Below are 27,236 nucleotides of genomic sequence, written 5' to 3' on the forward strand. Positions count from 1 at the left end.
TTGCTAAGCAAATGAAAGATGTGAACGAGATTAAAGTGAGAATATTTAAATTACAGAAACTTAGTGCTTTCGAGCATACTCAAGCATTTTTGAAGCACCCATTTAGGGACTGCTGATTGATAAGAGGTGATGAATTATTCTTATCTCATCATTGACGCCAGTCCCTGGCTCTCTGGAGGGCAACACTTGGTTAACCTAATTTGAATCTAATTTGAATGACTTAAAAGTAATAAAACAAGTGTGTGCTTGAAACTAATAAAGCCTAATTCATTTAATAGGCCATTTCTTAAATAATTTTATTTTAGAGCTGGAAGGGAACCTTTGAAATCATCCTTTATTTTACAAATAAAGAAACTGAGTCCCAGAACAATAAAATGCTTTGCCAAAGGCCACCCATAGTTGGTGGCCACCCACACACAGTGGGGACTGGGACACTCTGCCCAGTCATACTTGAGCCCTCCACTCCACGCTGAGCCTGTGGTTCCACTTGTGGCAGATTCAGACCCCTGTCGAGTTAGAGGAATGAGTAGGGAGTGGGTGGCTACACCTTGTGTGAAGACTTCCCCCAAACCCCAGGAATATCTGCAAGGTGGCCAGCCAGGCCCCACCCCTTCGACCCCTCTGCTGAGCTGGCAGAATGAGCACCCTTCACATCGCAGTCCTGTTTGTGGCCTTGTCTCATCAGGCTGCAGTGGCAGGGCCACCTTTCCCCTCCCCTGGGCTGCTGAGCAATGAGGACTTGGAGTTACCAGGCAGCCCACTTGGTGAATCCCCTTGGGCTAACCTGGGATTGAGAAAATGCTTTAGCAGTTTTGAAACCCACAGGCCCAAGGAGCTTTGATGTGGCTGCCTTCTTAGGCCTTAGGTCACCTCCCTGGAAGGTCTAGGAGGGCAGGCCTTCCTTCCAGCACTCTGCCCTGGGTCATGATAGAATCTCATGGGAGAAATCTGACCCAGGGTTGTTTTCTGTCCCAAGGCTTCTTCCACTAGCATGGGGACCCTGGGTGGAAAGGCACAGTGACTGTTCTTTATCTTCCTCATACACTGTGAGTCGAATTTCCAGAACCTGCCTGATTTGTCATTCAGTGCATGAAGGTACTGGGCACTGTGAGACATGTTTTGTTTGCATTAACGCATATAATCCGCATTTTATAGGTGAAGAAATTGAAAGTCACAAAGCTTGAGTGACTTGCCCAAGGCCACACAGAAACCAGTATTGGGTCCAGACACTGTGGCTCCAGAGCAGATGCTTAGCCACTCGACCTCTCTCCACAAAAAGGAGCAGGGAAAAGAGTGAGCTTCATCTTAGAGGTACATATGCCCCTCTGCGGGCCCAACAGTCACTGGCCTGGGCTCCAAGGATAGATAGTAGCTTTGGCCGTTGCAGGACATCCAACCTTACTCCTGAGTCCTGACCTCCTTCACTTCCAGAGCCTTGGTACCTTGGTACTGGGCTCAAAAATCTTACGTGCTTTTAGGGAAAGGAAAAACCTAACCAAAATGTAAATATCAAGTTAAAACTGAGGTTTTATGCACGAGGAACCAGCTTGGAGCTTTTGGCTGCTTTGGACAACCCCTGCAAAAAGACCAAGAAACACAGGCAGCCCTGCCGGCTCACAGCCCAGGTTATGGCCTGCGCATGGCTGCACTGGCGGTGGAGCTAACTGCTCCTGCAATAAGCATCTGTGAGTGTCCTTAACCTTGTTAAGTGAGTGTCACAGAAATCAGGGACAAGCACCACGCCATGCTGACTTGAGGCTCCGGCCCCCAGCCGGGAGTGCAAGCCTCACACACCTGTGTGTGCTTGTATTGGGGCTCGATTAGGCAGAGTTGAATTACAAGGGCAGTGACATTTTCCATCTTCTTGGTTGAAAGAAGCAAGTTCAAGGTCAAACATCAAGGAGGAAAGCATATTTTATTGTCTGGCACTTGATTAACTAGAACACATCGGTTCTGCTCAGATACTCAATGGCTTTCTGAATGAAGTCCCTTGGCTGTCATTTACCCTTCCTCGAGCTGGCCCTGACCTACCGTTCCAGATTTCTTTTTGTGGTTGTTGTTAAGTAACAATATGTTGTTAAGTAACAATAATATTTGCATTTGTCTATTACTTTTTTTTTTTTTTTTGAGACGGAGTTTCACTCTGTCACCAGGCTGGAGTGCAATGGCGCGATCTCAGCTCACTGCAACCTCCACCTCCCGGGTTCACGCCATTCTTCCACCATGGCCTCCTGAGTAGCTGGGGTTACAGGCTCCCGCCACCATGCCTGGCTAATTTTTTGTATTTTTAGTAGAGACGGGATTTCACCGTGTTAGCCAGGATGGTCTCGATCTCCTGACCTCGTGATAAGCCTCCCAAAGTGCTGGGATTACAGGTGTGAGCCTCCGCACCCGGCCATGCCCAGCTAATTTTTGTGTTTTTAGTAGAGACGGGGCCAGGCTGGTCTCAAACTTGTGACTTCAAGCAATCCACCTGCCTCAGCCTCCCAAAGTGTTGAGATTACAGGCGTGAGCCACCACGCCTGGCCAATTATTCTTTAAGTTGAGGAAAAGGTAAAATAACCTGCCCAAAGCCAATGCACCTGACTAGGAGACTATGCCAGATGGCGTTACTGTTAGAATGTTTGCAGCCCCTCCGGCTGTGCTAGTTATACTTTCCTGCCCGACTGACATAAGGCTTTGGTGTGGACTTGCTTTTGCCAGTGAAATGTGGGCAAAAATGGCAAGTGTCACTTCTAAATCAGCTTATGGTTTGTCAGGTCTCTCTTTTCTCTTTGCTGCAAGGCCAGCAAGATCCCAAATCGGGGCTGCTGTGTCACCCTGGGTCCTAGAGTAAAGTGGCCGGGAATGCAGCGGAGCTGGCCCACCATGGACTGCAGTGGGAGTGAAAAAGAACCTTGCTGTGGCAGGCTGTCAAGATGCTGGGGTGAGCTATTAGACTAGCACAGCTAATCGAAACTGACCACACAGCAGTAGAATTTGGCTTAATCTCAGACCTTCTGAAAGTGTACCACATTCATCCTCTATATTCCAGATGAATCCCCCTGCTTTTCTCACTTCTGTAGCTATTCCCATCCTGCCTCCTCTGCCTGGAATTTCTTTGAAATTCTACCCATCTTCAAAAGTCGAGCCTGGATTCATGTCTTCTGTGATCTTTCTGAGATCCATAATAGCACCAAGCACTTACTGAGCATTTACTATGTGCCAGATACTACTCTAGCATTTGTTTGATTTCATTTAATCTTCACCCCGTGAGATAAGCCCTATTATTGTTGCCATATGAGGTGAAGAGAGGTAAAATAATTTGTCCAAGGTCACACAACTGGTGTGTTGTGTGGCAGAGCCAAGACTCCAGCCCTGTGCTCCTTCCCCTCCAGTACTCACTGCTGTTTCTGTTCCCTGTTACATCTCTGCTCATCTCCATCTTCTGCCCTCCTCAACTCTGAAACAGCTTCTGTACCTGACCATGTTTTGTTTGTTTGTTTTTGAGATGGTGTCTCACTCTGTCACCAGGCTGGAGTGCAGTGGCGCAGTCTCTGCTCACTGCAACCTCCGCCTCCCAGGTTCAAGCAATTCTCCTGCCTCAGCCTCCTGAGTAGCTGGGACTACAGGCAAGCGCCACCACACCCAGCTAATTTCTGTATTTTTAGTAGAGATGGTTTCACCATGTTGGCCAGAATAGTCTCGATCTCTTGACCTTGTGATCTGCCCGCCTCGGCCTCCCAAGGTACTGGGATTACCGTCGTGAGCCACTGCACCCAGCCTGCCCATGTTTTTTTTTTTTTTTGATCTGGGTTTGAGTATAAATTTTACCCCTTTCTGGTGGTGAGAACTTGGGCTGGTCACTTGATTTCTCTGAGCCTCAGTTTCTTTCTTGTTTCCCCCGCAGCTCTAAGCAAGGTGTCCAGTAAACGGTTACTGGCTGACTGAATGAATGAATGAACTCTCTGAGCTGTGACTTGTCCATTTGTAAAATGGGAATAATAATGGTTCCTCCTTTATAGGGTTATCGTGGAGTCTAAATGACGCCTAGCACAAGGCATGACACCTAACACCTAAGAATTCAATACAACTTAGCTACTATTATTATAAGCCATAGGAAACATAAATACAGGATACAATATACAGAGAAAAAGCTTACTTCTCACTATGGGGATTGGGGGAAGCTAGCTTCATGGCAGAAATGACTTGAGTGGACTTTGAAGAATGCATAGGATCTGGACTCGGACATGAGGTGCAGGGAAAGACATTTTAGACAAAGGGAACAGCATAGATAAAGATACAGAGACAGTTTAAGTCTTAAAATCTTAATCTCTCTTTCCTTGGTTGTACCATTTCTAGGGTGAGATCTAAGGAAATAATTCTAAATATAGAAAAAAACATTATGTGTAAAGATGTCCACTGCAGCGTTGCTTATAAAAGTGAAAACATGAAAGTAACTGATGGCCGGGCACGGTGGCTCAAGCCTGTAATCCCAGCACTTTGGGAGGCCGAGATGGGCGGATCACGAGGTCAGGAGATCGAGACCATCCTGGCTAACCAGGTGAAACCCCGTCTCTACTAAAAAATACAAAAAAACTAGCCGGGCCAGGTGGCGGGAGTCTGTAGTCCCAGCTACTTGGGAGGCTGAGGCAGGAGAACGGAGTAAACTGGGGAGGCAGAGCTTGCAGTGAGCTGAGATCCGGCCACTGCACTCCAGCCTGGGCGACAGAGCGAGACTCTGTCTCAAAAAAAAAAAAAAAGAAAGAAAGTAACTGATATGCCCAACAATAGGGAAGTAGTTAAATGAACGCTCTTCTGTTCATCTGGTATATTGTCATGTCTATTATAATTAAATACATAAGAAGTAATAAAAGAAAATGTTTATGAATGATGCTATGTGAGAAATAAGAGAAAATGAATAATCAATATAGTTACAATTATGTAAAAACAAATTCCAAAACCAAAAGTAATATTCGGAAAGTCTAGGAGGAAATATACTACAATATTAATAGGAGTATCTTTGGAGTAATGGCCTTTGGTGATTGCTTTGGGATATTGAAAGCAATCTTTCTTACATTTATCATTTTTTTATTATCATAGCTAACCTTTACTGAGCACTTCCTATGTACTAGGCAGTGTACTATTTTACACACATTATCCCACTTAATCCATACAGCCCCATGAGGAAGGTCATCTTATTAGCCTCTTACCAACAGGGAAACCGAGACTTCTCTATTTACACAATGAGCATATGTTACTTTTTTTTTTTTTTTGAGACAGAGTCTCACTCTGTCACCCAGACTAGCGTGCAGTGGCACAGTTACAGCTCACTGTAGCCATGACCTCCTAGGCTCAAGTGATCCTCCCACCTCAGCCCCCCAAGTAGCTGGGACTATAGTTGTGTGCCACCAAGCCCAGATAATTTTTAAAAATTTTTTGTAGAGATGGTGTCTCGCTATATTGCCCAGGCTGGTCGCAAACTCCTGGGCTCAAGCAATCCTCCCACCTTGGCCTCCCAAAGTGATGGGGTTACAGGGGTGAGCCACCATGCCTGGCCTATTACTTTCGTTATAGGAAATATTTACTACATTTAATTAATATTTTGTTATTAAAAGGCTAGAGATGTCAGTCCCTCCTTCTTTTTTTTTTTTTTTGCTAGTCCAAACACTGTTATGATAAGCATTGTTGCACATATTTTCTCATTATTGCTACTCTTATTTCTGTAAATTACATTTCTTAAAGTGATATTTTGGGTCAAAGTGTATGTGTATCTTTTTTAATTGGAACTAATTTTAGACTTACAGAAAAGTGCAAAAGTCACATGGAGCTTGGTAATAAAAAGGAATAAAATACTGATACAAGTACAATTTGGATGAACCTGGAAAACATTATGCAAAGTAAAAGAAAGCCAAGAACATATTATAATATTCCATTTATACAGAATGTCTGGAAATCAGTAAATCTATAAAAACAGAAAGTAGATTGGTGGTTGCCAGGGCCCGAAGGGCAGGTAGGGAATGGGGAGTGGCTGTTTAGTGGGTTCGGGGTTTCCTTTTGAGGTGATAAAAATGTTCCAAAATTAGAGAGTGGTGATGGTTGCACCACTCTGTAAATATAACAAAACCTCTGAATTGTACACTTTAAAAGGCTGAACTTTATGGTCTATGAATTATTTCTCAATAAAGCCGAATTCAAAGAAGAAAACCTTAGAGTTTCTGTACACCCCTCTCCTTCCTTCCCCTAATGTTCACATCTGAGAAATTGTGGGTAAATTGTGGCACAGCTAACTATGGCACTTACTCATCGCCGATGTAGAGCTTGGGCCAGACCTCGTTGACATGGGTGTACTGGGGACTGCCCTTCCAGAAGAGCCGCTCCAACTCAAAGGCTCCAGGGGTGCAGTAGTCCTCCTCCTCCCCTTCCTCCTCCACCTTCGGCGACAGCCTCTGGGCAGATGAGTAGGCATTCTTGAGGCTTGTCTTCACTTCTCCGGATGTCATTTTAGAGCTAAGGGATTTTCTCTCCTTTCTGCAGCTGGTTATGAGAGAGAAGCAGGATGGGGGTTAGCAAGGGACACTGAGGCAGGGAATAGGCTTTACAAAAAGAGGTGGGAATAAGCTAATCTTAAAATTTGGCAAGCGTTTCCCCAACCTGCTATGCCCCTGCTTCCTCTTCCCAGGCCACCCAGGTAAACAAGGAAGGCCATGATGACAGTTAAATGACACTTCCCCAATGTTCCAATCTTTCTAGAGTAGGAGAGCTGGGGTCCTTGGATGTGGGCCAAGGCAGGTTTTGGGGCTAAGAAATCCTGCAAGCAGCAGCCAGTCCCTTCCCACCTTTCTTTAGACTTTACTCCTTTGGTGCCTACTTTTTCCTTTATCTGATTGAAACCTACTGGTTTGGGCCATTTTGGACCCAAAATAGGAAGGCCCAGAAGATCCCTGACATTCCAGGTCCATGGCCCTCTCAGCATCTGCAGGGAGCCATCCGCCAAGGCCATACCTGCCCGGGCCTGGGTCTGGGCCACATGCACGTCAGCAGGATTCAGAAGCCTCGAGAGAGGAGGACACGTGGCCACGTGAGAGTTAACCTGTCAGAAGAGCTGAAGGCAGTGCTCATGCTCTCACACTGAGAGCCTGGCCATCATTGCCTTAACTTACCAAGGGGATTGGAAGAGATGCCCCAAGATAGAAAGCTGTGCCTCCAGATTGAAATGTGAATTTGGAGTACTTGTTAGGCTCTGCCAGTGGAATGCAAGAGAGGACTTTCCATTGTCCCCAAGGAGAGGAATTTGCAGTGGAATTGGACAGCGATTGTTTCCGGAGTTGAGTAACTGATGCACCTATGGTCAGCCTGGGAAGGGAAGTTGTGCTCCTACTCTGAGACTGGAGAGAAGGAGGAAAAGGTGGGAAGACGGAGAACCATAGAGGTGAGTGACTGGGAGGGAGTGCTATTTGTTTATTTATTTGACAAATACTTATATAACACCTATTGTGTGCCAGACACTGTTCCAAGTGCTTGATGATTGTAAATCCATTTAATCTTAACAACACTGAGGTAGGGTTATTCTAATACCCTATCATTAACCCCATTTTACAGATAAAGAGGATCATGAATTGAGGCTCTCTGTAGCACAGGGTCTTAGTGTGATGGGGAGGGAGATGAGGTGCAGTGTGAGCAGGGGCAGGCCCGGGATGCAGAGAATGTAGGAAAGGGTTCATGGCTTCAAAGATCATTAGGAACATGTCAAAGGGACTCAGAATACAACTTGAAGAAGCTTCCATTTATCAAAAATGGAACAATTTGAACATGAAAAATAACAATAATTCCAGTGGATCAAAACACATCAAACACTTAAGTCATAATAATACTGAAGGCTGGGCGCGGTGGCTCATGCCTGTAATCCCAGCACTTTGGGAGGCCGAGGCGGGTGGATCACCTGAGGTCAGGAGTTCAAGACCAGCCTGCCCAACATGGTGAAACCTTTTCTCTACTAAAAGTACAAAAAATTAGCCAGGTGTGGTGGTGGGTGCCTGTAATCCCAACTACTCGGGAGGCTGAGGCAGGAGAATCGCTTGAACCTAGGAGGCAGAGGTTGCAGTGAGCTGAGATTGCACCACTGTACTCCAGCCTGGGCAACAAGAGTGAAACTCCGTCTCAAAATAATAATAATACTGAGAACAGGCCAAGTGCAGTGGCTTATGCCTATAATCCCAGCACTCTGGGAAGCTGAGGTGGGTGGATTGCATGAGCCCAGGAATTCAAGACCAGCCTGAGCAACATGGCAAAACCCATCTCTACAAAAAATGCAAAAATTAGCTGGGTGTGGTGGTGCATGCCTGTAGCCCCAGCTACTCAGGAGGCTGAGGCTGAGGTGGAAGGACCACCTGAGCCCAGGAAGTTGAGGCTATAGTGAACCATGATCATATCACTGTACTCCAGCCTGGGCAACACAGTGAGACCCTATCAGAAAAAAAAAAAAAAAAAAAACCAAAACTTAATTATGCACAGTTGGAAGATGTTTGGGAACCAGCTGCTTATTTTGAAGATGGATAGATAAAGGAGAAGAATCTGCATGTATTGCTCCTCTCTTATACAAACTATATACTACTGGCTCAATATGGGAAATTTTCTTTTATAGAAGTATTCCAGATAATGAATAAAGAAGGAAGCACCATTTCACACCACCTGATGAGCTGCTGCATCAAGAGACTGAGCATAAACTGCCAACCACATACAAATAAGAAGAGATGATCAGACATTATATGCCTTCGTACAGAAGAGCACACCACCATGGCAGGAGTCATCTCACCAAAAAAAAACCTCGGTCTTCTCAGGGTCCTCAGGTCTGTATCTATCAGCCAACTTGCTGGAGATTCCGAGGACAGTAACGTCATACCACAGGGCCTTATCTTTTAGAAAAATATTCTGAAATACTTGTTTCAAAAATAATATAGTTAGAAAATATAAATAATACAATATTGGGGCAGGGTATTGATGTAGGTGTGAATGAGATGGGCTGGCTATGAGTGATGGTGATTGGGGCTGGATGATGGTTATAAAGCAGTTGCTGTTTCTCTTTTTTCCTTTTTTAAAATAGAGATGAGGTCTCGCTATGTTGGCCAGACTGGTCTCGAACTCCTGAGCTCAAGTGATCCTCCCACCTTAGCTTCCCGAAGTGCTGGGATTACAGGAGTGAGCCATCACACCTGGCCAGTTACTGTTTCTCTTCAGGTGTGTTTGAAATTCTCCATGATAGAAATTTAAAAGGAAAGCGTTGACACCACTGATTTGGGGAATTCGATTTTCCCAAGTCCATAGCAGATGACTTAAAGGATCACTAGCTAGCCGTGTGTGTCTGTAGGGATTGTGGGAAGCCAGGATTTGTGACTTCCTCCAACAACTTCCTGCTTCCTGGTGGGGTGTGGAGAGGGCAATGGGCAGCAGAAGGGACCCTCCTGTGGAGTCTCTCAAAGTGTGGTCTGAAGACCACCTCTGTCAGAGTCACCTGGCACTGACCAAAAATACAGATTCCCGGGCTGCACCCTGGACCAGGAGTTGGGGCACAGGCATCTGTATTTTAGTGAGCTCCCAAGTGTGTCTGACACTTAGTAAAGTTTGATAATAATTGTCTGAGATGTGGCTAGAGAGCCAGGGCGCTGCAGAGTCAAGGGAAAGGTAGTGAGGGCGCTTATTCAAAATGCCCCCCGCTGTCCCAGTGGGATGGGAGACCTGGTCTTTAGCCCAGAATGCAGCTGCAGGCTGGGAGGAGAGAGGACTTTGGGACTCCTGAGTGTTGCTTCTCTGTGTAGCCTTGGTGTCTGGCATGTAGGAGGTGCTCAGGAGATATGGGTTGGATGAGGAAGTGGCTTAGTGAATGAATGGAATGAGTGACTGAGGGGTGAAGGAATGATTAAGGGCTGTGAGGCCTGTGCTAGGGGCTCAGCAAGAGCTGCTAAGGCAGGCCTGAGCCTCCAGGCTGATTCGGAGGAGGGTGAAGGTGAGGGGACTGCAGGCGCAGGGCGGGCTGCCCTCCTGCCACGGGTGGTCGTTCAGGCCCAAACTATTCTGGGGCCTGTCTTCTGTGTTTCCAGTCAGGAAGGGAGAAATTATTTCAAGGAGTGGCCAGAAATCTTTCTCACAGAAACAAGCCCAGACCCCTCAGTCCCCTAAGAGCATAAGTAGTTATAGCTCTCCTTGCTTCAGGCCCACAGTGTCTAAAGATCTGAAGCTCAGCCCATCCATGGCACCCACTCTTCTTGTTCGAAGTGAGTAGAAGCTGGGCACCATACACCTAAGGGTGGTGATTTAGGCCATCTTGAACTCTGCCTGCGGTTAATGGAAGCTTCAGAAGAGGTGATTTTCAGGAGACACTGGGGTCAATTCCATTCTGAAACCTCCATCTGCCTCCTTTGATCACTGAAGCTGACCTCACCCTTGATGAGGCTGTTCTTCCTTCATTACACTGTGGAGGGAACCATACCCGTCTCCATCGCTGTGCTGAAAGCCTCGGCTGGATTTCCAGACAGAAGAGGAAGTGGTGCGGTCTACCCTGAAGAGCTTGGCACGCAGAGTGAGCCCTGGGATCTATTATCCTCCAGCATGCAGATTTGATGGGGAAAGAGAACAAAGTGTGGAACCGTCCAGAAACCACAGACCTGTAATCTTTCCAAATCCTGAAGGCGGCCTGTGTGCACCCTCTCTGCATGGCTCCCAACTCTCTAATTCTCAGAGAGGCCAAGAGCATCTGTTTCCCAGATCACAGCCAGCATGGAAGGGAAGACAAATCTGTTCTGTTTGGTTTCCATAGATTCGACCCAGAGATTAACTGCCAAGGTCTCAATGACACACACAATATCAATCACAGGCTAAATGTCATAATGAGAGCTGGGCAGGCTGTCAAGACAGGCCTCCAGGTTCCTGTTACAGCTTCATATTTAAGGATTTGGTCCCAGGAAATCAAATGCTATCTCCGAGACGGCTTGGCCTACATGCAACGGCAGCCTGTCTCCTCCTTAAAAGGTGACAAACTCAGGCTCCTTCAGCGAGGGACCAGGCAGATAACATAGAGGAAGGAAGTGGGTTGGGTGTTAAGAAGTAAATTAAACAAACAAAAACCTGACTGTTGGCTTCAGGCAAGAGACGTTAGGGAGTGGTGGGGAGTGTGGCACACCAGGGAGCATATACCTCCATTAAGGGGGCAGCAGCTTGCCATCCCACGTGGGAATGCAAGCCCAGATTTTCTGATATTTTTATGATTCACATAGATTGTTGTGAGAAATCTATTGATTTTTAAATGTAAGCCCCTGTAGTCAATACTATCCTTGTCCCGTTGCAAGGAAAGCATCTACTACAGGTGCCTACAGGTGCCTCCTCAGCTCAAGTCACTGCAGCAGAAGTGGACAGTTCTTTATACACAAAAGCCTTCCTACCTCAGGTGCCTATTTTCCTCTTGAGGGCATTTTCTAGTCCTTGTGCTGGTCAGGCCTGCAGTGTGCGGAAACATCCCCCAGAAGTTATCGCCAATTAGGGGCAGGAGTTGCCCAGTTCCTCAACCTCCCCACTTCCTCAACCCTGAGTGGGCCACTTTTGAAATATGTCCTGCACAGTCTCCCGGAGGCTGGCCCGTGTGTTGGAGCTCTCCAGTTGCCCACAGTGGGACTCTGCTCGTTCACACATCCTTTACTGGTTCTCCTCCCTCCTGGGTGCTCTGCATGCCACACTGTACTCCCAGGAGCACCTCTCAAATAAACAGCATGCACCCAAACTCTCATCTCAGGGTCTGCTTTTAAAGGAAACTAAACCAAGGTACAGCTAATTTAAAAACATTTAAAGGTGAAAGATACAGTATACATATATCAAAACATCACATTGTATCCCATAAATACATACAATTATTATTTGTCAACTAAAAATAAAAATGTAAGGAGAAAAGAAAAAATAAAGATACCATGATAACAGAAGATGCAAAAGGCCGAGCAGTACTTGACCACTAAGGCCTAGAGTGCCATTTCCTTTCGTGAAAGTGACCTTGCCTTTGAAGAGCTATCAGCACAGGGACTCCTCATTAACTCAGACTCTATTTCAGACCTTTTTTTTTTTTTTTTTTGAGATAGGGTCTCACTTTGTCACCCAGGCTGGAGTGCAGTGGCACAACTCACTGCAACCTCGAACTCCTGGGCTCCTGGGCTCAATATTCTCTTGCCTCAGCCTCCCAAGTAGCTGAGACCACAGGTTGCACCACCACACCTGGCTAATTATTTTAAAAAGTTTTTTGTAGCCGGGCATGGTGGCTCATGCCTGTAATCCCAGCACTTTGGGAGGCCAAGGTGGGTGGATCACAAAGTCAAGAGATTGAGACTATCCTGGCCAACATGGTGAAACCCCATCTCTACTAAAAATACAAAATTTAGCTGGGTGTGGTGGCGCACACCTGTAGTCCCAGTGACTTGGGAGGCTGAGGCAGGAGAATTGCTTAAACCTGGGAGGCAGAGGTTGCCGTGAGCCAAGATGGCGCCACTGCACTCCAGCCTAGTGACAGAGCGAGACTCCCTCTCAAAAACAAAAAACAACAACAAAAAAAGTCTTTTGTAGAGACAGGGTCTTACCATGTTGCCCAAACGGGTCTGGAACTCCTAGGCTCAAGTGATCCTCCTGCCTCAGCCTCATGAAGTGCTGCAATTACAAGCATGAGCCATTGCACCTGGCTTATTTCAGAATTTTCTATTGCAAGCCTTGCATTTGATTCAAGGTTTCCTTTGCCCAAGTACGAAAGGCCTTAATCTGAATTTGAAACTGTAATTTGACACCATTATTTTACTTTATGCATAAAAAAACCCAAACGAGCAAAAAACTTTTTATAGTTTTTTTTTTTTTTTTTTAAACTAGAAAAAAATACATCAAAATGTCAATACTATGGGTGACTTTTTCTTCTGTTTCCTAATTTGGGATTCTTTTAATAAATAGTGATATTTTATAATAAATAACCACGTATATATTTTTAAAGTGTGCTGGCCAAACAGAACAGTCTTGGCAGGAAGCTGCTTGTGACTTCTATTTTGCGATTTCCACCCCATCTCACTTGCTCCTGGGACCTGGCACTGTCACTGGCCCCGACAATCACTAGAGACCCTCAGATCTGCATGTTCCATCCTCCCTGAGCTCCGGTGCCCTCTTTGACAAAAATGGAGCTAAAGCTAGAGGGGCAAAGACACTTTTAAAACAAACAAAAAAAAAAACCAAAAAAACCCTCAAGCTGAACTCTTTTACTTGCTAAGGTGGCAGATGGGAGAAGCGGCCTGGAGAGATGCATAATTCATTTCAGTGGGAAAATTAAAATATCTAAGTAGAACCCTTGAGGCTGCAGAGATTGGCTAGGGAGCCATGCCTAGGAATGAGAGCATGTGTCAGGAAAGAAGGCTTATCTTTTTTCTTTATTTTTTTTTTGAGACAGAGTCTCGCTCTGTCGCCCAGGCTGGAGCTCGTGGGTTCAAGCAATTCTCCTGCCTCAGCCTCTGGGGTAGCTAGGATTACAGGTGCCCGCCACCACATCCAGCTAATTTTTGTATTTTTAGTAAAGATGAAGTTTCACCATGTTGGCCAGGCTGGTCTTGAACTTCTGACTTCAAATGATCCACCCACGTTGGTCTCCCAAATTGCTGGGATTACAGGCATGAGCCACCATGCCCGGCCATCTTAACATTTTGAAGTGCCACATACAGGCTTCTTGCTTAACAAAAAGCACAATTTAAGAATTTTTTTATTTTTCCATAGAGACAAGGCCTCACTCAGTTGCCCAGGCTGTGGTGCAGTGGTTCAATCATGGCTCACTGCAGCCTCAATCTCCCAGGTTCAAGGGATCCTCCCACCTCAGCCTCTTGAGGGGCTAGGACTGCAGGCATGTGCCACCACACCCAGCTAATTTACTATTATTATTATTTATTTTATTTTATTTTATTATTTTTTGTAGCAACTGTCTTGCAATGGTGCCCAGGCCTGTCCCCAACTTCTGGCTTCAAGCGATCCTCCCATTTTGGCCTCATGAAGCACTGGGATTACAGGCATAAAGTAAAATAATTACAAAGTGAGCCACTTTGGCCTATTTGAGGATCCCTTTGATGGGAAAAAGATGAGTTCTGCAGCATGGCCCAGAAAGAGGTGCAGTGAAACAAAGAGAACTAAATTGTTCTGCACAATAAAGCAAGAGACTTTGTGTTTTCCAGAACATTCTAGAAGGAGTATGAGGGGTCCCTGCGGCAGGGCTGAGGAAAGGAGCAGTTGGGGCCAGAGACCACCAAGTGAGGAGTTTCTGGGGGAGGAACAGCGACGAGATTACTGAGAACGGGGGTTCCCAACCTTCAATGTGGCAGTGCCCCATAGCCGTGGCAGCCCTCTCACTGGGACCCTAACCCTTCAACAGAATTGTTATACACAACAGGCATGTTCTCGGTGACTCCAAGAAATCAAAGGGAAAGAGGCTGGCGCCGGCGGAGAGAAAAAGCAAAAGTTTGTGAAGCAGCAAATACAGAACCATCCCCTTCTTGTACAAAAATAAATTTCCCCAAAATATTAACACTGGCTACATGCTCGTTTTAGGGTGACGAAATTATATGTGATTTTTGTTTTCTTTTTTTAAAGTAACCATCTTTTCTAAATTTTCTGTGCTAGACATGTTTTACTTGAGCATATGGAGGGAAAAAAACAAAATTCCATGAAAGTTCTATTTTAGAAGTGTTCTGCACGTAGTAGACGCTCGCCCCAAATCCCCAGGCCAAGGCAGGAAGGTGACCCTCGGGACAAGGTCTGACCCTGCTCCTCACATCTCTCCAGTGGCACCGAGTGCCTCCTGTCAAGTGGGAAGCCCCTGAAGGCAGCTCTGTGTCCTCCCCAAGGCTGCCCATGGCAGAGCCAGGCCTCCGTGGTGTCAGAAGGTCATCCTAGCCCCCCGTGCCTCCTGAGAAAGCAGGAGGAATCTAGGTTTTGTGGATCTTGAAGCTTATTCAATTTCTTTCTTCTTCTTTTTTTTTTTTTTTTGAGACAGAGTCTTACTCTGTCACTCAGGCTGGAGTGCAGTGGTGCAATCTCAGCTCACTGCAACCTCTGCCTCCTGGGTTCAAGCAATTCTCCTGCCTCAGCCTCTCTCAAGTAGATGCGACTACAGGCGTGTGCCACCATACCTGGCTAATTTTTGTATTTTTAGTAGAGATGGGGTTTCATCATGTTGGCCAGGCTGGTCTCGGACTCCTGACCTCAAGCAATCTGCTTGCCTTGGCCTCCCAAAGTGCTGTGATTACAGGCATGAGCCACTGCACCCGGCCTCAATTTCTTTAAGTAAAAGAAAACCAAATAGGTATAGGGCCTTGGAAGAGGCTGGTGCAAGCACACGGTTCTGAAGCTTGGGGTAAATCCACCTCAGAGCAGGGGGGACCTTCCTTCCCCTCTGACTTCAGATGAAGACGGCAGCCCCCTTCCCCACCCCATCCCTTACAGTGTCAGAGCCAGCATCATTGACTCTGCTTAGCTTGGTCTTAGTCTAACTCAGCGGACATTGGGGTGCTCTGGCGGGTCATGAGAAGGAATGGGGAGTGGCATCGTTCTCTAGGCCTGGCCCTGACTCCAAAACTTTACTGTGTATGTCCCTGTGTAGGGTCGGGCTGGGCCAGGCCAGCATGGGAGGGGATTGGAAAGGGGTGTGCTGAGCCAGGCCAGGGAGGTCTCTGCCTTCTAGAGGTTTTTAGCTGAGTAGAACAATTTATAGTGTAAACATTTAAAAAATTCTCCTCTCCCAAGAGTTCAAGACTAGCCTGGGCAAAATTGTGAGACCCTGTCTCTATAAGAAAATATTTTATTTTATTTTTATTTTATTTTGAAACAGAGTCTCACTCTGTCTCCCAGGCTGGAGTACAATGGTGGAATCTAGGCTCACTGCAATCCCTGCCTCCCGGGTTCAAGCGATTCTCCTGCCTCTGCCTCCAGAGTAGCTGGGATTACAGGCGCTCGCTGGCATGCCCAGCTAATTTTTGTATCTTTAGTAGAGACGGGGTTTCACCATGTTGGCTAGGCTGGTCTTGAACTGCTGACCTCAAATGATCCACCCCCGTCAGCTTCCCAAAGTGCTGGCATTATAGGCATGAGCCACTGTGCCCAGCCTTCTACAAGAAAATTTTTAAAAACTATATACATATAACAGAAAAGTTACCACCTTAGCATTTTAAAATACAGTAAAGGCTGGGTGCAGTGGCTCAGGCCTGTAATCCCAGTGCTTTAGGAGGCCGAGGCAGGAGGATTGCTTGATTCCAGCAGTTCAAGACCAGCCTGGACAACATGATGAGACCCCCCTTTCTACAAAAGATTAAAAAAAAAATAGCTGACCATGGAGGTGCATGCACCTGTGGTCCCAGCTACTTGGGACACTGAGGCAGGAGGATCGCTTTAGCCCAGGAGTTTGAGGCTGCAGTGAGCTATGATCATGCCACTGCACTCCAGCCTGGATGACAGAGTGAGAACCTTCTAAATATGAAAAATCCTCCTCTCCCTTCAAAGGCATTCTGTATCTGTGCCTGTGTGTACATCCATTGCATTTTCATGTTTCTAAAGCATGGAGCTCATGGGGAAAGCTGGTCTGTGTTTAAGTGCCTGTGTACCATGTTTCTTCCACACACCACCCAAGTTGGGTTTGGATATGCTTGGAAAGAAGGGGGAGAGTAAAAACGTTATTGTGGTTGGGTGAATTACTCTATTAGGAGAGTAATACCTACTGCTGGGGTACGTGGGGAGGGGTAGAATTTGGCAGCAGTGTCCATATGTAAATATGTACATATTTTTAACTTAGTACAAGTCAGTGCTTGTCTTTATGCATTTTAGATCTACAAAAATGATCCCAACTAGGGAATAAAATAAGTGGATTTTTTTTTTTTTAATGAAATTTTGGATGTAAAAACCCAGGAATTTTTTGTGGCCTATAATTTAATTCCTAATGTATCAGACATATTCCAAGTTTAACAGATTTTTTTTTTTCTTTTGGATTCTGGCAAGTATGTTAACAGGAGGCAATTATGTGAATTAATATAAAATCCTTTTATTAAAAATACAGAAGAGCCTTCATTTTAAAAGTAATTTAATGTTCCTTCTCTGATGGTGTTGATGTCATGAACTTGTTTGATTAACTCTTCAAATGGTTTCAAAGCGCTTGGGGTGGTAATTTATGAACTTCTAATTGATTTCCCCAATCTTGGTTTGGCAGAGGTGGGCCTCCCGGAAACCCTGAGGAGGCTGGAGGCCACTCTCAGCTTCCTTCTCAGACAAGGGAGCCGGCCAGGATGGACTTTCCCGAGCGGCCAGGGGAGAGGGAGCTCTGGCACTGGAGACCTAGACCATGACGTCTGACCAGGCCCATTGTGGTTCCTGAATCCTAAGCAGCTGGGCCTTCGCTCCCTCTGAAGATGTGTGGAAACACCACAGGCGGTTTCCCAGGAACCATTTCCCACTGGGCCTCACCTCAGAACAAGCCTTCCTTGTTCGGGGAAGGGCAAGACTCGGGAGGTGCAGCCCTCACCATGGTCCTGCCGCTCCACCACTTCCTGTCCAGGCCACTTATTCGTCACTAGTCCTGTCTCAGATGCTACACAGGAGACGCTCTGGGCCTTGGGAAGGCGAGGGGCTAAGGCTGCCACCTCTTAAATCTGCCACCCACAGAAGCTTGCAGAGAAATCAAGGCCTTGGCTGGACCCAGGGAAATGATCATGTTGCTTTTATTGTGTGCGCAGTGATTATCTACTCTCAAAACCTTCTCGATAGTGGCCAGGCGCAGTGGTTCACACCGCTAATCCCAGCACTGTGGGAGGCTGAGGCAGGCAGATTATTGGAGGTGAGGAGTTCGAGACCGGTCTGGCCAACATGGTGAAACCCTGTCTCTACTAAAAATACAAAAAAAAAAAAAAAAAAAAAAAATTGCGCTGGGCGTGGTGGTGTATGTCTGTAATCCCAGCTAGTAGGGAGGCTGAGGTATGAGAATCACTTGAACCCAAGAGGCGGAGGTTGCTGTGAGCCAAGATCACGCCACTGCACTCCAGCCTGGGTGACAGAATGAGACCTTGTCTAAAAAAAAAAAAAAAAAAAGTAAGAAACCTTCTAGACAGGGAATAACTGCCTCCACTTTACAGATGAAAATGAGGGTCAGGGAGGTTAAGAAACAACACACTAAGCTAGTAAGGGGTACAAATGGGATTCAACCCAACAGCCCCACATCCCAACCTACCGCAACAGATACTTCACTATATTCTTGGTCACAAAGTATAAGCTCCTGAGGGCATGCCTGGGCCTCTCAATTCTGTATGCTTCCCTCCCCAGAGTGGAGCCCAGAGTCATGTAAATTTGCAGCAAGTGGCTCTCACGGGCCTTGGAATCTCACTACCTGGGCTTCGGCTTCCTCATCTGTCAAATGGGGATAACATTCACCTCACTGGTTGCTGAATTAAATGAGATCATCTAAGCCCTTGGCACATCCGCATGGGCTCAAAGAGGGTTTCAGGGAGCAGGGACAAGGAGGCAGCCAGGAGGGTGGGTGGGGAATTGCCAGCTGTACTGGGAGTTGTGTTCCCAGCAGAGAATAGGAAAGAGTGGGTGGAGGAGTTTGGCCGGGGTGGAGGTCTTGGTAGGGAGGCTGTGGCGGAGGAGATGGGCTCGTGTGAGCCTGAGCATTGTCCTGTGGATGACAGGGTCCATCGCCTCCTGCGTGACATGCAAGAGAGTAGGAGAAAGGACTCTCCCCAGCTAGTCAGTCTCTGGTCACTGTGTCAGGCTGCTAGGAGATCTGACCCCCTCATTACTGTGGAAGGGGTGGGCCCAGAAACGTGAATGGTCACGAGAAGAGGAAACATTATCTGCTCTGAAATCAGGCCGAACAGGACAAACAGCTGACTCCTGGCCTGGGAACCTGGAGTGGCTGTTTCCAAGCCGGGCCTCCCCGGGAGAGGGGCCCTGGTTGGAGTTTAGGGGTTGAGAGGAGTAGGAGAGTGAGATGCCACCGGGCCTCTACCCCCACTGAGGGGCACCAGGGCAAAGGGGCTGCACCCCCAGACTCTGAGGCACACTGGGTTCTGGCCTCTGCCCCTGTCTAGGCTGCATGACCTTGGGCAGAACACTTAGTATTTGTGTCTTTGTGTCCAATCTGAAATGGTGCTGTGCTGTCCACCCCTCATAGAGCTGTTGCAATTATGAGGAATAAATGATTCCTGCTTGTCAGGAAAGCTCTTGGAACAGTGCCAGACACATAGCACAGGAAACACTGCCAGTCCTCGAGGCCACAGTGTCTGGGGAAGGCTTGGTGAAGGCTGCTCATCCTCGCCCTGGGGGACTCAACTGGGCCTCCCTGGGGCTGCTGGAAAATGCTCACAGCCCAGCCCCTGGCCTCAGGGCCTCCCCTAAGCTCCTCATCTACTGTGGGGTTGACAACAGCCATGGGAGTGCCACCTGCAGACAGGAACAGGTTCCCACCCAACCCAGGTGTCAGCCATGACTGAAATGTCCCCAGTAAGGGCTCCAGCTTGTCTGATGCAGAGGACCATTGCCTCTCTCCTCACCCTCAGCACAGATCTGCTTTTGCCCACGAAGATCCTTCAGAGCCAAGTGAGCTCCTGATACCGGAGGGGGGCCGGGAAGTGCTGGATAGAGAAAGGCAGGTCCCTGGCTAGGGCTCCACCCCTACAGACCTAGGTGAGGTCAGGCACTCCTGCCTTCGCATCCAAATGTTGTATTTTCCAAGACCACCCTGGCCCGCCACGCCCCCATCCTGTGCCTATAAAAACCTGAGACACACAAGCGGCTGGACGTCCTGAGGAACACATGGGCAGAAGAAGACACAAGCAGCTGGTTGTCAAGAGCACGCCGGCAGAAGATCATGCCTACAGGCACTGGCAGGCCTGCGGGCCATGACCAGTGAACGATGCGGAGTTTGGCCAGAGCGGTCGGAGGAGAAGAGTCGGCTGCCGAGTGGCCCAACTCCAGGAAAAAACCATCTCCCTTCTGGCTCCCCCATCTGCCGAGAGCTACTTCTACTCAACAAAGCCTTGCACTCTTTCCCCAAGCCTGCCTGTGATCCGATGCTTCCCATACACCAAGGCAAGAAACCCCGGGATACAGAAATCCCTCTGTCCTTGTGATAAGGAAGGAGGTCTAATTGAGCTGGTTAACACCAGCCGCCTATAGACAGCAAACTAAAAGAGCACCCTGTAACACACGCCCACTGGGGCTTCAGCTGTAAACATTCACCCCTAGACACTGCCATGGGGTCACAGCCCCACAGCCTACCCGTCTATATGATCCTCTAGAGGTCTGAGCAGCTGGGTACTGAACAGGCGAGCCACACCCCCATCGCATGCCCTGTGAGACAAAGGAACCTTTCCCACTTCACTCCCACTGACTCTCCTCAGACCCACCCCATGCCCACCCCAGCCTCCGTGCCCAACGCTCCTTCCTTGTTAAGAACTCAGCTCAGAAGCCCTTCAAGTGTTGTTTGTTAATGTCAGAGTCCTTGGATTTGTGGGTGGGACCAAACGATTTTCTCATGACGAGAACAAGGAGGGACCACAGGCTAAAGGTGGCGGCAGTGGAAAAAACATCCAGTGCCAGGGACCCTCAGGTGCTGGTGGCTGTGAGTGTGGCAACCTCTCCAGACATCCTCCTCGTGCCCCCTCCTCCTGCTCGCTGGAGCATTTTCCACTTTCCCGAACAATCAGAGCCCCCGGGCCCAACTGTTCTTGGGTTCTGGGCCCATGAAGGGACCCCTGGGGTCAAAGCACAAGGGCACCAGGGTCTAACGGGAGAGCCCTGGTCTGAGACGCAGGCCCGTCCTGCTTCCTGCCCACACAGGTCTGAGATGCAGGACCATCCCGCCTCCTGCCCACACGTGGTGCCACCTACACTCTTGGACTAGTGGCTCTGATCCTTCATGACCCAGCCCCACCCCCATCTCTACCACGACAGCATCATCCCCAACCCCATCCCCTCACCAGGACTGAGAAATGCTTCCAAACCCGTCACTCTGACCAAATGATGCTTTTGCGTTACCTGGGACACAGGGAGAATTCTCATCCCTGGAGCTTTAAGTACTTTCTTGTCTTTGATGCTGCCCTACACAGGATCCGAGTCACTCCAGGGCCTCGCTCTCTCTTGCCCCCGAGATTTCTCCCTCTTTACTGGCTAAATGGACAAACGTAGAACCTCGTTGGAATAAATATGATACAATGCATCCAGTGCTTCATAAGGGCTCGATGAGCTTTAATCCACCCCATTATCCTTTAGAAATGGTCATTGAACTGGAAGTTCAGATTTGGAGAAAGGGAAATGGAGAAAATTCCATGGCGTCTCTAGTAAAAGGACAGTAAGAAACCTTTCACACTAGAAGGAGGTCAGCTGTTGCCCACAGCACCAGGAACAGGGTGGAAAAGGGGCTTCTAATCCCCACACCCAGGCCCCCAAAGAACACGTGGGTGAACCCAAGGGGTGCCGGCCTCCCCACCTAAGAGCCTTACCTGGGTGCTCAGGGGCCTGGCCAGGTCAGGAGGTTCTGATCCATGGGGCATGTGGCAGCTGCACACCCAGCCACCCCGACTGGCAACAGAGGGCCTATTTTTAGGGTCAGATCTGCTGACGCTGACCTTGCGTGCCGTCCAGTCTAAGAGGAGACCTATGACATCTGCTTGCAAAATGATTTGCCAGTGCGACCTGAAACCCTTGACTTAGGAAACACTGTACCTGAAGCTCACATGCTTGTCCCTGGTCCAGCCACAGAGGCAGGACATGTGGCCGCCAGGGCAGGGACAGACAGGAATTTTCCAACTTTGTTTTCCTGGAATGGATGAGGCCAGGTGTCTACAGGCCCTGCCCTGAGCCCTGTCCCAGAACAGCTAGAACAGGGGAGGTTTGCCCACTGGCACAGATCCCATGGGAGGGCCAGGGCACCCAGCATGGGAAGAGCTCTCTATTCCAGTCTTTTCTGAGAATTTGTGGAACCATCTCTGGGAGGCCAATGGAATGGATGCCACATCACACAGGGTGATCAACGAAACTCTGAGAAAGACTCTAAGCTTGGGCAGAGTTTGTGCTGTATGGCTTCCAGTGAGACCCCAGCAAGCACCCAACCATGCTGGACTTCAGTGGGGATAATAATCGTAATGCCCTCCTCTTACGTTGCTATGAGGACTGAATGAGATAAAGAATTTAGTGGTATTAGAATATTTAACAGTCTGCAGTGAGCCAAGATTGTGCCCTCCAGTCTGGGTGACAAAGCAAGACCCTCTCTCTCTCTCTCTCTATATATATATATATATACACACACACACACACACACACACACACATATATATATATATATAAAATGTTAACAGTCATTCCCAGGTCTCTCTTCTTGGCCCTTTCTTCTGTCAACCTCCCTCCTCAACGGCTCCAGCATTCTTTGGGATTCCTGAATGGGATCCCTCCCACCAAGCCCTACCAATGTAGCCCCCCTTTTTAATACTTAGGGGCAAAATCCTGCCCAGTCTCCTCTAATTTTCTAGTAAAATCTTCCCAGGGCTTGCTACAGTTCCTTAAAATAAATAACGTGGTTCTCCATTCATACCCATCCTTATCACCCTCTCTGGGGCATGCTTTAGTATGTGAAGGACTGAGAGAAGTAGGGAAGGAGGCACCAGGCTCCCACATCTTTCATTTAACATGATCTTCTTGCACTGAGGTCATTATATTGTCCTCTAGAACTTTATTCAGCAAACCAAATATCTTCCTCACAATTTGCTACATTAGCTACTGCCAGTTTTATTTATAGCGATTATTTCTACTAGTACTATTCATTGCTAAGTGACTTAGCTTTTATTGATTTCTTGGTGTGAGGAAAATTCCCAAGGCAAATACACAGAATCTGAGTGTACAATGAAGTCAGAATGTCAGAGTCCAAATGTCCCTGCTGTCAAGTGCTGGAGTCAAAACAGCAAGGTCGAAAGGCCCTTCTGCACTTACCCCAAGAACTAAGGGAGTCAGAGATGCTGGAATTGCCAAGGTAGAGAAGAAAGATTTCTTCTTAGCTGAAAGCCTGGGGGGCAGCCCCAGCCCCAGCCCCAGTCAAGGGCTGAGGAAGCAAGAGGGAGCTCTGAAGATGTAGGTTCAGCAGGGGGCAAAAATAAAATATCTAAAGACATCTGAGCTAGCTAGATGACTGAGAGAGAGAAAGACTATTTCACACCATCTAGGAAACCTTCAATGACTTAATTTACATGAAGTCAAGAGGAGAATTTGGTGGGTTGTTGGATTATCACCTCCAGTAGAGTAGACCCTAAATGTGGTTAACCAGAAGACTGATGGCCCATCCTCTAATCCTTCACACACTAAAATAGGCCAAAAGAGGGTGACAAGGATAGAGAAGGGTTAAAAAAATAATTCATCATTTATTATGGGGAACTGAAGGAAGCCCTGGGAAGGTTTTCTCAGAAAAGAGTGGTGGTGGTGGTAGAGGACACCTGATCAGTCTTTGAGGAGCTAAGGGGAAACACCAACATTCTCTGCACAACCCCAAGGGCAGAACCTGGACCTTGGCAGATACCCCAAGAGCTGCCTGATGAAGCAAACACACCATCCCATCGAGATGGGAGCGAGCCAGGTAAGCATCAGCCGGACTGAGAGATGTGTCCAGTTGTTCCCAACTCCAAGGAGATTTCCCAGGATTCTGTGAAAAAGTAAGCTCCACTCATGCAGGTCAAGTATAATCCTGTAGAAACCACTGTTACTGGTTGGGTGCAGTGGCTCACACCTGTAATCCCAGCACTTTGGGAGTCCGAGGCGGGCAGATCACTTGAGGTCAAGAGTTTGAAACCAGCAGCCGACAGGGGATACTAACATATGAAGTTTGCCATCCTGAACCCAAACTTTTCTGGGTTCAGAAGATCCAGAGGCTCTTAGTGCCCTGTGGATACCTGAATATGTATGGAGGCCGAGTCCAGCTGGATGGAGCCCAGGGGAGAGGCCTCCCTGCCCACCCAGAAGCCAGATCCAATGGCTGTAAGTCTGCCGCTCTCCCAGAGGGCTCTCTCTTCCTTCATATTAAAAAAAACAAAGCAAAGCAAGAGAAACTGAGGCCCATGTTCTGCAGGAAGTCCAAAGCCCTCTCCAACATCTCAGAGGACTGTTTTCCCCCAGGAAAGGAATAGTAGGATGGCTCTCATTTCTCCATAGTCAGTTCTGCTGTGGCCCCTCCACCCTCACTGGCACCCTCTGGCCTCTCACTCCTGCAACCTCATTCCGAGCTTGACACCACTGTCTTCTATTATTCCTCCATCACTCGCCCAAGGGATTGTGTGGGGCAGAGGGATTGCAGCACAGAGCAGGAGACAACTCCACATTCAAGGTTCAACCTCCCCATTCTTTGTAAATTATTGGCTGGGCCGCATCTCCAAGGACTTCCTGTGTACTGCAGTGTTCAGGAAGCTCCTCTCTGTACATGCGATTGTCACAGCCTTCCTTTTTCTTCATTTGTCATCTCTCACCTCCTCTCAAGAGCCGAGTGCCTCAACAGGTTCGAGAGTCCTCCTATTGCCATGCAGAGCAGCTCAGCTCCCTCTTGGTCTCAACCTCCCAGGCAGACTAAGCCTAGGGTGCCTCCATTCTTATCCAACAGGCTCACCCAGGCATTGTCCTGGAGAAGTCCCCTATTCAAGAGGGGAGTTTTTTTTTTAGTTTTTTGAGACAGAGTCTTTGTCACTCAGGCTGAAGTGCAGTGGCGCAATCTCGGCTCACTGCAGTCTCGACCTATTGGGTTCAAGCCATCCTCCTCCCACCTTGGCCTCCCAAGTAGCTGGGATTACCAGCACGTGCCACCATGCCCGGCTAATTTTTTATATTTTTAATAGAGATGGGGTTTCACCATGTTGGCCAGGCTGGTCTCGAGCTCCTGACCTCAAGTGATCCACCCACCTTGGCCTCCCAAAGTGCTGGGGTTACAGGTGTGAGCCACCGCGCCAGGCCAAGAGGGGAATTTTTTTAACTCTTCTAAACAGTATCATCATTAGACCCTAGAAAGAAGAACCCCTGTCCTTGTGTTTTTTTAGACGACCCACAGGTTACAAACAGAAACACACTGAGATACTGCTACACACCTATTAGAGTGGCTAAAAACAAACAAACAAACAAACAAACAGGAAACTGGCAATACCCAGTGCTGGTAATAATTTCAGGGCAGGGCATGGTGGCTCACACCTGTAATCCCAAGGTCTTTGGGAGGTTGAGGTGGGAGGATCACTTAAGGCCAGGAGTTTGAGACCAGCCTGGGCAATATAGCAAACCCTGTCTCTACCAAAACAAAACAAACAAACAAACAAAAATTCTGGATGTGCTGGAACTGTTCTGTAATCTTGCTCATGAAGGTATATACAGAACTATATGCATTTGTCAATAAACCTGCTTACCAAGAAGAGTAGATTTTGTTGTATACACATTTAAAATAAGAATATGTGGCTGAGCGTGGTGGCTTATGCCTGTAATCACAGCACTTTGAGAGGCTGAGGCAGGTGGGTCACCTGAGGTCAGGAGTTCGAGACCAGCTTGGCCAACATGGTGAAACCTCATCTCTACTAAAAAATACAAAAATTATCTGGGCATGGTTGCACGTGCCTATAATTCCAGCTATTTGAGAGGCTGAGGCAAGATAATTGCTTGAACCCAGGAGGCAGAGGTTGCAGTGAGCCAAGATTGCACCATTGCACTCCAGCCTGGGAGACAGAGAGAGACTCCGTCTCAAAAAAAAAAAAAAGAAGAAGAAGAATATGTAGGTGCTTTGTTCTCTTGGGATCTGGCTTTCAGCACTGGCAAAGCGTGACTGTAACTCTACCCACTTTTGTAACTAAAACCATCCACAGGCCACAGAGAATGCTTTTCCCTTTGTCTTGCTCTGTGTCCTCAAAACCAAAGGTAACTAAACCTGAATTGCATGAAGGTTGCTGGGCCGTGCTGCCACTGACCTTGGAGGTGGACACTGCTTTGGAGTACTAGGAGGATTTGAGCTGTGGAACGGCTTCCCGGTGAAGAAAGGGAGCTTATTCTACTTGTCAAGTACATCTACTCAGATAGTATAAAGGAGCTGGTAGCGCTAAGCGTCATAATGTCTGTTTCACTTCACAGTTCTGGGGGCGCTCCAGAATTAGCATGGTATTCTGACAGTTGCAATAGCTGAGAAATATTTTGGTATATTACACAGTTCATAGTGTTTTTGTTGTTGTTGTTCGTTTGTTGTTGTTGTTTTTTTTTTTTTTTTTTTTGGTGAGACAGAGTTTGGCTCCTGTCACCCAGGCTGGAGTGCAATGGCACAATCTTGGCTCACTGCAACCTCCGCCTCCTGGGTTCAAATGATTCTCCTGCCTCAACCTCCCAAATAGCTGGGATTACAGGCACCCGCCACCATGTCCAGCTAATTTGTGAGATGGGGTTTCACCATGTTGGCCAAGCTGGTCTCGAACTTCTGACCTCAAGTGATCCACCTGCCTTGGCCTCCCAAAGTGCTGGGATTACAGGCGTGAGCCACTGCACCCGGCCCCTCAGTGTTCTTTAAAGCATATATACATAGGTCTAGATGTAATGAGTGTTAACACATAATGACAATTCTTTACATTGGCTACTAGACTTGTAAATAGTTTCATTTTTATAATATTTTATTTATTTATTTATATTTGTTGAGATAGGGTCTCATTTTATCACCCAGGCTGGAGTGCAATGGTGTGATCATAACTCACTGCAGCCTCGACCTCCCTGGTTCAATCAATCCCTCCACCTTAGCCTCCCAAGTAGCTGGGGCCACATCTGTGCACCACCACGCCCAGCTAAGGCTGGCCTTGAACTCTTGGCCTCAAGCAACCCTCCCACCTTGGCCTCCCAAAGTGCTGGGATTACAGGCATGAGTCACCACACCCAGCCTATAACAAAATGTTGTGAAATTTAACAAAATTTTCAAAAAAATGAGTTAAGATTTTCAGGTTCATTTAGATCATTTTATCTTAAAACTTCGATAGTCAATGATTATATTTCTTTTTATTTTTAATAGAAACATTGAATATCCTAGAAAGAAAAGAACTCTTCAAAATTATATGAAAATCATTTTCGGTTTTTATTGTTTTTATTTAATTTGTTTTTTTTTGTTGCTGTTGTTGTTGTTGTTTTTCTTGAGACAGAGTCTTGCTCTATTACTCAGGCTGGAGTGCAGTGGCGCAATCTTAGCT

At 47.4% G+C, this 27,236-nt stretch overlaps 1 protein-coding gene across 3 annotated transcripts in view; it reads right to left on the reverse strand.

Moving 5' to 3' along the window:
* The window catches only part of DUPD1 (dual specificity phosphatase and pro isomerase domain containing 1), a 35,991-nt gene extending 14,314 nt beyond the window's left edge, over positions 1-21,677 (reverse strand). Inside the window, exons 1-3 of one of the 3 annotated variants that reach the window (XM_009214608.4) lie at positions 21,513-21,677; positions 21,049-21,180; positions 6,283-6,516 (exon numbers count right to left, since the gene is read on the reverse strand). In XM_009214608.4, coding sequence (XP_009212872.1) covers positions 6,283-6,482 — 200 coding nt within the window. In that variant the 5' untranslated portion in view covers positions 6,483-6,516; positions 21,049-21,180; positions 21,513-21,677. Of the gene's footprint in view, positions 1-6,282; positions 6,517-10,465; positions 11,858-21,048; positions 21,181-21,512 lie in introns of those variants that run through there. The other 2 variants (XM_009214607.3, XM_017962921.3) reach the window with 2 other exon arrangements.
* Positions 21,678-27,236: the final 5,559 nt, after the last annotated feature.

The sequence above is a fragment of the Papio anubis genome, chromosome 11 (genome assembly GCF_008728515.1).
Source record: "Papio anubis isolate 15944 chromosome 11, Panubis1.0, whole genome shotgun sequence".
NCBI classification, from domain to species: Eukaryota; Metazoa; Chordata; class Mammalia; order Primates; family Cercopithecidae; genus Papio; species Papio anubis.